Source organism: Parus major, chromosome 9, assembly GCF_001522545.3.
Source record: "Parus major isolate Abel chromosome 9, Parus_major1.1, whole genome shotgun sequence".
NCBI lineage: Eukaryota > Metazoa > Chordata > Aves > Passeriformes > Paridae > Parus > Parus major.
The window spans coordinates 13834146-13844867 of record NC_031778.1 but is presented as its reverse complement, the minus strand read 5'-3'; the positions used below and the strand labels follow the sequence as shown (position 1 = coordinate 13844867).

Genomic DNA, 10722 nt, shown 5'->3' with positions numbered 1-10722 from the left:
TGATCACTTCATCCTGTGAGACCTGAAAACCCATTTCTGAAATTCCCCTGGCAACTAATACAGTAAAACAAGCCTATAAATATAAATAATTATGATAAAAAGGCATAAAATGCCAGACTTGGGTCAAACGTACTCATGGAGTGACATTAGCAACAAATAACTATGCAGGGTTTGAATGTAGATTGAAAAGACTGAATAAAGAGTAGCTACTTCATTGCCCATAACTGTCAGGATCCTAATTCGGGCAGGCCATATTTTACTGATAGCAGAGCAAACACAGTCATAATGCACCCCTACCTTTCCTGCTTTGTGAAAAGTCCCATCCATCCCCAGGGAAGCAAGGATGTTAAAAACAGTGGTGTGAACGTGAGGTGAAAGGATAAGACAGAAAATAACAGGATGTAATTCTCATGTGTTTGTTGCACATCATATGCTAAGTTCAATTTTCCAAAAGCTTTGTTTTATTTTTAAAGGTAACATCTTTATTATTATTATTATTAGTATTAGTATTATATTTATTAGTTGTTATTATTATTATTATTATTATGCAGAGATGAGATTTTTTTCCCCCTTTGATCACAGAGCAAACAGTTTGCTTTTGAAAATGTTAATGGAGTCCTGATTTAAAACATTTTTTCTTCACTTTTTTTGTGTTGTTGTTGTTGTTTTTTAAAACGTTTCAACAGGCAGGATCTGGGTTTCGATTTTCTCGTCCTACACAAAGAAAGATTCTGGAGTTCACACTCCAAGCCACTACCGGTAGGTCCTGCCTTGCTCAGTTGTCATCGTCTCAGTGTGGTTTCGCCAGGTGGGGTGGGTAGGTGGGTGGGAGGGGAGGAGTTGGAAGAAGGGAGGGTATTTGTCAGCTATGTCGAGTCTTGGTTAACAACTTTGCCTCCATTCATGGTTGGTGTCCCTGAACTTTTCCTTGAGCGTCCTTGTTTTTCTCCAATTTCATGCAGCGATGGCTCTCTGTACATGCACACTGCAAACAGAAGAGACACCTGTTAACAGCTCTGAAGTCACAGACAGTCATAACCATAACAAATTATTTTGTTGTATATGATGCTGAATTCCAGCCCCATTACAAACACACACACATACCCACACTTACAAAACCTCTACTGACCCAGCAGCAGATTGTGTTACCAAGCAGGATCTGTTTACCTGCCCCTGCTGCCATTTGCTTCTGTCTCTGTATTCTTTCAAAGGTAGAGAGAAACAGCAGATTAACTGCTCACAGATAAATCTTCCTAGATTTTATAGCTTTTCCATATTATATTCATATATATAAAATAAACATTTTAGCTCACAAAACCAAGTACTGCCTTGAGATGCTGATTATCATCTAACAACAGGTCCAAGAATGTCCCGGTTCCCAGCCCTTGACCTGCAACAAAGCCCTTTAAAGACCTGAATCAGAACTACACCTGCATCTGAGCCATGCAAGCACTCTGGGTGTTGAGCTGTGGATCTGAAGTGGTGACTCAAGCCCATGTGGCTCCATCGGCCAAGAGCCGAGGTCTGCTCTCAGCACTTCCTATTTATTCCTCTGTAAATCAAAGCCAGCCAGCCAAGGTCAGGGCTGTGAGCAGACACATGGGATGAGTTCAGTGACAGCAAGTCAGGAGCTGTCCCAGCTTTCTGTGGTTGTCTGGCAGCACCTGAGAACAAGGTGGCTCGAGGGCACCTTCTCTCCAGACCCTGGCTAGGCAGTGTGTGTCCTACAAAAATGTACTCGCTGGAGCCCAGACAGCCGGAGAAGGCAACGTCTGCCCAAGGCATGGCTCATCCCCACAGCCTGGGCAGGACAAAGCATTTATCCAACTCAACACATGGATCAAGTCCTCACAGCTGTCCTTGGGCCATGTGAGATGTGCCAGAGCAGGGGCATGGGCTGCTCACACCAAGGACAGCAGCCCTGATGAGCTCACTGCAAATGTGGCAGGGTGCAAATGAGATTGTAAGAGTGAGGCATCTCAAGGACAGGCACAGTGGAGCTGAGAACATAAGACAGGTCCAGACTGCAAATGTCATGTCCAGATCTTTGCAAAAATTAGGAAATTAAGAAATGATTGTGTACTGCTTCATTTTGTGAAGTTGTCACATCACAAACAATGGCAGAGAGCTCCAACACGGGATAAAGCCTATCAGGGTTTGGTTCTGGATAACCAACAAGAGCAAAACTTTAAAGATTATTTGAAGACATGGAAAAAACCACCCCATGTATAAAAGACAATGTAAGTTCTTGTATCAATAATCTCCCCTGATTTGCAAATAAATCCCAGCAATTAGAGGCAGGCTGAAAATGACATTATTGCTCTGTGCTTTTACTCCTGACTAGATAAACAGTTACAGCACTGTGCAACCATACAAGACAGAGATAAAGTGCAGTCAACTGTGTATTAATAGGAGGGATATTGAATTGAATATATGAGTAGTGAAAAAATATTACTTTTCCCAGAGAGTATTTTTCATGCAAGGCTTTCAAAACAGTTTAAACACACACACACACACACACACACACACACACACTGGGCGTCCCAGCAAAGCTGAAAGGAGGCACTGCTCTGCAAACTGTTATTGCTACTGGAGCCATTTTCTTTCATGAAAATTAGAAAAACAAAGAAAATGAAGGAGTTGTCCCATGGGTCTGAGCCAGGATGAGCCCTGCCAGGACTGCCCATCAGGCCCAGACAATGGATGCTGTCTGTATGCTGCAAGGAAAACGTGTAGCATGGCAGCAACAGATGGAAAAGGGCTCTCACATCCCCTCTCACCCCTGAGCTACCCCTCACACTTTGGAGAGTATCACTCAACAACAGGGTGATGGTGAATTTGCCTGTTGTGGCAAAGTACCCAATAAACTCCTAAAGAAAGTATGAAATGGTTAAGCTGAGGAAAACCTGTGCCCTTGTGATTTCTTACCCTGAGCTGCAGTCTTTGGATCGCACCGAGGATGTGCATCACTTCTGTGACTCACCTTATTCTCGGATGTGATGTTTGCCCAGCAGAATGATGTATCTGTGCCAGTGTTGTCCCAGTGCCCCTGACATTCCATACACAAAATTTTGTCTCAGGTGCACTGTTGCATCCTGACCTCTCTGGTCCCAAGCTGGAGCTGGAGGGACCTCCGTGAGTTCTTCCCCCAGACAGCTGCAGGTACCAGGCTCATCTCACCCACACCTATTCTCAGTAACCCATCAGGCTGGGTCAGATGCTTAACTACAAGGACTGAGCACAGGTGAATGCTGCAGCAGCACCATGGCATGCTGCCTTTCCTCAACTCCCTGTCTCTCACCACAGCTTTTGGGTAAAAACTTTGAGCTGCTAACAAGGCCTACAGAGTAAAGAACATAAACTAGGCTACAGAAATAAACAGTATTTTCCCCTACAAATGAAGGAAACCCTGTACCTGGCAAGCAAATAGGGCAGGAATTATAAGTTTATCTTCCAGTCTAGTGCATGATACTAATACTGATGTGGGGCATGGCTGGAGACTGCTCACAATGAGTTTTTGACACAAAGCTGTCAAAGCCTCTGAAGCAGACAGGCTGTGCCAACAGCCCATGCCAGAAAATCTGTAGCAGTATAGGACAAGCATATTTTCAGTATTTAGATACACCTACAGGATCAGTGTATGCAGTACTTACAAGGCATCATGCACAAGAGATGCCTGGATATTCTCCTACTCAAGAGACTTGTGCACATGTGCTGAGCTGTGGCCATGGCTCAGCAGGGGCTATAAACCCCCTGCACTGTGGCACACAGGTGTGTACACCTACATCTGCACAGGCACAGGGCTTCAAGGACAGCCCAACATGTTGTGCAACACCGGCTCTTGGACTGCAGCTTGTTCCTCTTTGTACTGAGGAAGTCTGAGCGTGACTCACGCAGGGAGATGTTAGTCATGGACTGGGGAGGGGGTGTTTGCAAATGGACTGTTGAGTGCCCAGATCTTCCCAGTTTTGAAAGTACATCTTTGGGGTCCAGGACTTGCAGACTCACTAGCAAGTCTCTTTGGGATCCCTCTGTCTGTGTGTGTGTGTAGACACACTTCCCTGTCACCTGTACCGAGGTAAAGCAGCAGCGGTGTGACACTCATGCCCGGATTTCTGGGAGGTCTGCTGGAGCATGCAGCACAAGGAGCTTTGGAAGGATGAGCAATTCAGCTAGAACAAGAGTTCCCTCCCTGCTTTGCCTTGCTTCTCCCACCCACCCACACCCACACACCAAGCCAAATACAGCCCTTAATGTCTGAAAACCAAGCTAATGCTGTGGAGTTTCAATCAGATAATCAGCTCCTATGCCCCAGATTCCAATCAACACATCCATATTCATGCTTTAATTGGAAAGTGCTGTTAGCTTGATCTGCTGAAGGGCTGCAGGCATTAATGGAAGGGGGTGAGTGCGGTGGAGCTGTGCCCATGTCTGGTTCCCGTGGCTTTCGATTCCCTGCTCCCCTGCTCACCAGCAGCGCCTGCCACTCCCAGGCACAAGGGAACAATTTGCACAAGGAACAATCTCACCAATCAGGAAGGAGACCGAGGGTACAAGTGAGGAGGAAGGGGGTGGCAGGGACCATACTTCCAGAAGGCAAAGGTGTGGAAAGGGCTGCCTGTCACCCAGAAACAGCTCAAACTCTTCCCTACATGCTGGCACAGGATCCCACTCTCATTTCTGCTTCCCAGACATGGCACTGGCACACCACCCACACGATGACACTGTAATCACCCTGGGCATCAGAAACTGCCTGAGCTTGGGAAGCATCATTTTGTGTCCTGACCCTAGCATTTCTCACTTGGCATCACTGCAAGTTGAAGAGGTTCAGGGGATGCAACATACTCCATTTCCTTTCTCTAGAATAAGGCAAAAAGCTTATTAAGCACATTAGATATTTTCCATCTATCCATCTTCACTCTGTGTCTTTCCTTGCCCCAGATCCTTGCAAGTCAGGAGGAACCAAAATTTTTCTAAGCTGCCATTCAGCAGGTGGGCAGTCCTGCAGGTCACCAATGGTGCCTGGCTGGATCTGGGAAGGGCTGGAAGCACATCCTCTGGCAGCAGCCCAGAGAAGGCTCCTTGTCTTGACAGGTACCACAGTTCTGTGTGTCAGTATCTGCCCGGGCAGCTGTATTTGCCAATGCTTCTGTACAGGGAATTAACTGCCTGAGCAGCAGCACTCAGGGGCACCAGGGAGTGAGTGATTAGGCACCCTCATTTTCTGCCTCTAATTACCATGTTCTAAATCCCAGCTGATGCATTTCAGAGGCATGTGAGCTCATGTCTATCTGGTGGTAAAATGTGAAGGATACTGCCAGGTGGAATCACTCTTTGTTCAGATAAGAAAGGCAGCACAGGATGGCAAAAAGCATAGCAAAATCATGGCTAAAACACATCATGTTTGCCATCTAATAAGATGATCAAGGGTCTGATAGATGAGCAAGTGAGTTAGTGTGGGATAGAAAACCTACCAAAGCCTACCCAACTGGAAGACAGACCCAAGAGAGGAGCTGTGTTAGCAAAGAATTATAAAGTGTGGAGATTTTGAGGTTTGATTTTTTAAGAATACTTTTTAGGATGTTGGGAAAGTGACATTTTTCATGGGCAGGTAGTAACAGGACAAGGGAGAATATTTTTAAACTAAAAAAGGAGAGATTTAGGTTAGACATCAGGAAGAAATTCTTCTCTGCAAGAGCAGTGAGGCACTGGCACAGGTTACCCAGAGAAGCTGTAGATGCCCTGTCCCTGGAAGTGTCCAAGGCAAGGCTGGATGAGGTCCTGAACAGCCTGATCCAGAAAGGGTGGCATCCCTCCCCATGGCAGGAGGTTGGAACTAGATGTTCTTTAAGGTCCCTTCCAACTCTAGACTTCCTATTACTCTATGCATTAAGGTGTTACCTTTGAAGCATTTTCATGAGGCCTACTGCATATTCCTAGTCAACAGTGTCTTGTACTTCTTTACAACGTCTGAGCACTCTGCCTTAACAAAACTTGGATGTTATTTCCCTGAGGAATGACACCGGGAAAGACCTGGTTGCTTGAATACTCATCAGTATTCAGGATCCAGACTTGCCATTAACAGGTCACCTTTGTATCTGAGACATGTTCATATCATGAGGGCTGAAGTGCCATAAATTCAGAGTTAGGGGCTGCTCTGCTGACTTAGATGGAGGAAGTTTTCTGCTTCTGTGGCCAGATTCGCCACCCTAAATGTTTTCTAGTTTGGGCCAGGAGAGAGAAAAAATGTAAGTCTGAGAGAGTTACATTTGGAAATTATGTCCTCAAGGACAAGGAAATATAAATAATAGAGCACATCCACAGTAAGCATCTGATAATATTCCTACTTAAATGACTGGAAACTTCTCACATTGTTTGAGATGGATTTGGATATTTAGAAGAACAAGAGGTACTGTGGATAGTAGGGTTGTTCCAGCACTAATCATTACAGACACTTGAAGAAACTGAAACTTCTCTAAAAGATTACTTGTTGTCCAAGTGACAATTATACTCAAGCTCATTTCTTGTGCAGTCTAGTTCAATCTTGATGTCTTCCCTTTAGGGCTCATTTAGCTCGAATAATCAGTGATCAGAAATAAAAATATCAAAAGAAATGTGTTGCGTATGTGTGTTTTGAAGCAAAACTGGCACCACACAGTACATCAACTGCTGCCTACCAGGCTGTTTGCCTTGGCTTTGCCTGTGCACAGATGGGAGAGGAACTTAACGTCTCCCCTGGTGTTACTTAGGAAGTTTTTTGTGCTTTCATATTGATTAAGCTTAATCTTATTTCCAAAAACAAACAAATCCTACCTACACTAAACTAAAAAAACTCCTACCAACCAAAACCCAAAACTTTTCCAGTTGGTATCTACTGAATTTTGTACAAAATACCTCCAGCATCCTGCCAATCTACATGAGTCAAAACACTCTGTGTTTAGCACAGCAGAGAGACGAAGCTGCTAAAAGCCAGGGATAACACATATTCATACACAGATACCACTGTGTATATATGCATATGTGCTCCCATGAGCACTTAGAAATTATCTGTGAGGACATTTCTTATTTATATATTAGTTTGCCGTCCACTTGCAATTTCAAGGAGACTTCTGAATTCAGAGAGCAGGATGAAGCAATAGGAACCAAATGAGCTTGGGGAGAAATCTGGGCTTTTTTATGTTTCCCTTCCCTGTGAACGCTCTCTTCACTAAACTGCTGCACAATTTTTCTGTACATCAGAAACAACTGGGAAGTTTCATCTCAGAGATAACTGCCGTTGAGTGGTAGGTGTAGTGATTCCTAGCAATGGATGTGGCTCCTCTCCTTCCCAGGGGGAGCAGATTCCTCCTTGCACACATTCCTGTGTCAGCCATCACGTGGCAGGGCTAATGCTGGTGGTGGTACCCAGCAACAGGAAACCTGGGGGTGTGACTGTGGATGGAAGCTGCAAAGTTCCTGTGGATGGAAGCTGTGTCCTGAATAAGCAGCAAAGCCCACACACTGGGGCAAGCCACAGCATTCTGCAGAACCGACATGCAAATACAGCAGGAGAGCGCTTTGAGTATTTTCTTGGAGTCATAACAAAGAGAAGGAGCTGTTAAAACAGGGCAGGAATTGCCCCTTTTCGGTAACATCTCTGCTTGCAAGCTCTGCTCGCGGGGACTTTGATGGACGCGGTGCAGAGAAGTCACGTGGAGATGAGCGCGTTTTACTCCAACCCTCCCCGCAAGCCTCTGCTTCCTACAATGGATCTCAGGCTTGGGAACAGAGCCGTCCGTCTGGAGTCACAGTCCCAGACAGCTGAATGCTTTGGGAAGCTGACACGTGCCTTGCCTTGGGAGACTGCCAGCTCTTTGATGCAGCAGTGCTCACAAAGCCTGACTGCAAAGCATGTGGAGGAGGGAAGGAGTGGAGGAGCCCTTAATTTGGCTGCCAACTTCCAAAGCGCTCACTCGCTCGGGAGGTTATGTGACAGCTGTGATTGAAGCAAGTGTGGGAGGAGGCAACTGCGGGAAAGGGAAGCTCTCGGGCTGGGCTGGGTTATTCAAAATGAAAGCCAGAGCAGCATTTGCTGAAATGAGATCTCTGCTGTGGGTCAGGCAGCTCTGTTAAGGCAATGAGGAGAGCCAGAGGAATGGCCTAGTTTAATGCATGCAGAAGGAAACTATTGAGCCATTCAGCAGACACCATGCATGCTGGATTAAAAAAGAAGTTTGGGTTCAAAGGATCCCACTGATCAGTGTCAATGCCCATCCAGGCAGCAAAGAAATACCAGAAGGACGTGGAAACCCAGCTGTGAAAGTTGGTGCTTGTCAAAGACTCTTATGGTCAAGGCAAGCGAGAAGCTGGTGACCAACCCCATGCCTGAAGCAGGCCCTGTTCCTTAGCAGAACACGAGGGCTTAGGGTACCAAACCTACTAATGGTTCAGATAAACAAAAATGGTTCCTGGCTGCAGAAAAGCTGCTGAAGACAAGCACAGGACAAACAGCTCCAGACCATTCTCTGCTCTTTCAGCATTTCCATTTCCTGTGCAAAGGCCAGAGATACTCTTGGAATGCTGCACTGAATTTCTCTTGTGCTTTGTTTCAGATGGCCTTTTCCTCACAACTGCCTGCCCCTGAGCCAGGAAGCTTTTTCAAAGGCCACTGCTGCGTGGAGTGAGCTGTGGCCTCCACCACTTGTGAGTGGTACCTCTTAGGAGAGCATCAATTCAAACCTTCTCCCACAGCCAACATGGGGTAGTGAGAGGGAGCACAGAGCAGTGCGGCCAAGGCCAGCTCCAGGCACTGTGTCCCTGAAGGGGACAAATGGCAGGACTAAGATGGGGTCAGAAATGCATACTTAGTTTGGGGATCAAAAAGTACAGCTTTTCCCAAGCAAGAGATAAGAAGTATTGTTCCCAGAATCAAATTTTTACCTGTTAAGTACACACTTATCACACTATCTCTCCATTTATCAGGGGCCAGCCCACAAAAAGCAAAATATCCTGGCAGGAGCCTAAGGCACACTTCAGAGAGTGTACAGGCATCAGCAGGAGGGCAGAACTTCAACTCCATGACTTTCACTGAAGCCCCACACTGTGACAAAGACATGGCATGACAACATCTCATCTAACTTTGGACAACAACTCTACTCCCCAGTGATTAACTAGCATGTCTTTATGTATGAGGAAAAACAGATTTAAGTTATCTCATGGTAGACAGAAAAAGAACATCCACAGCTGTGCTGGTAGGACCCATTTTTCTTCTGTTACTATGAGTGGAATGTCAGAGTCTAAAATCAGGTGAGATAAATCCTGTCTCTACTGACTCTATATGGGACTGGAAACCTACTGAAATACACTGGCAAAATCCTCTGAGAAGGCAACATTATGATCACTACTTCATCACATTCCTTTGGAGCTGCTGGCTGCTTTCCTTTACCAGTAATTTCTTGTGTTTCTGGGCTTTTAAATTCATTCTTTAGCGCCCCAAAGCTAAGAAACCCCTTTCAGACTAGAAGGAAAGCAGAGGAAATACTAACACTGCAGCCCAGCATTTATCTAAAATGCTACAAACATTTCTTCTTGCTTTCAGGTCTCAAAGCCCAATATCCCCACCTAAGAAACACCAACTGTGAAGTTGTTAACTCCCCCTACCCAATCCCCACTGAGGGAGAAAGAGGACAGATTCCATACCTTCAATGGGTTTGGGTACAAAATGTGATGAGGGTTTGGTTTTTTTCACTCGGTTTCCCTTCATAATTTGACCTTCTTTATTGAGTCCCAGGAACCACGCTCGTCCGGATTCTTGCTGCCGGTACAGCGTGGAAGAATAAATAACGTAGTAGTTTTCAAAGACAGATTCTTTAAATTTGCACTCTGGTGTAAAAACATCCTGCAGTAAGAGAAAGAGAGAAGAAAAAGCAATGGAAGAATTAATCACTGATCTTCTGAATTAGGCATCACTGAGTGATACACAATGGTCACGCAGTGCAGTTAACAACAGAAAACAACAGGCATCAGCAATGCCAGTTCCCAGCAATAACACCCACCTAGACAACTCCTGGCTGAAAGGCAAGGCTCTCCTTCCCTGGCAGAGCTATGGTCTGCAAAACAGCCTGCAGTGAACAGGCATGAAAAACATGCAGGAGAATGCAGAAATTCGCCAGGATTTAGACTGAAATACTAAGCAAAAGAAAGTAAAAGAGAGCTGAGAAGCAGAGATAGCCTTGCTGTTCCTGATGCCTTCCCCTGGTTTTGCTCATACTTTCCCTATGATGGAAAAATGTACAATGCTTGTTGTCTAAAATATTCAAATTCTTAGAGGCAAAGGGCAGTTTATTGAACCATTTAAGAGGATTCAAAGAAATGAGAGTATAAAAGCAAGTAAACCATTTAATTTCAAAAGCAGTGTGAGGAAATGCTGGCACAAAGCCTGGAAATCTTTCAATAAAGAGAAAGAAGTAATTTTAAATATTTCTGGCATAAGTATTTCTGCAGGTACCAAGAAGCATCTCCACACCTGCCCCGGAGCAGAGCACATATGGATGTGTCCAGGACATCCCCTGAGCCTGTGATGGCTGTGGGAGTGGCTGTGCCTTTGCTACTTGTGCTGGCTTTGCATGAAGTCTCCAGGGTGAAACTACACTCAGCTATGGAGTAGTACTTGTTATGTCCCAGTATTCAAAATTTTCACAACAGAGAAACATTAAACATCTTTTAAAAGATCTGGCTAGCCAG

The 10722-nt window shown here is 45.2% G+C and overlaps 1 protein-coding gene across 3 annotated transcripts in view; it reads right to left on the bottom strand.

The window, feature by feature from the left end:
• Positions 1–642: 642 nt before the first annotated feature.
• Positions 643–10722, bottom strand: part of FGF12 (fibroblast growth factor 12) — a 217973-nt gene continuing 207893 nt past the window's right edge. For all 3 annotated transcript variants that reach the window (XM_015637867.1, XM_015637866.2, XM_015637865.3), the window contains 2 exons: positions 9679–9877; positions 643–985 (listed from right to left, as the gene is read on the bottom strand). In XM_015637867.1, coding sequence (XP_015493353.1) covers positions 867–985; positions 9679–9877 — 318 coding nt within the window. In that variant the 3' untranslated portion in view covers positions 643–866. The remainder of the gene's footprint in view (positions 986–9678; positions 9878–10722) is intronic.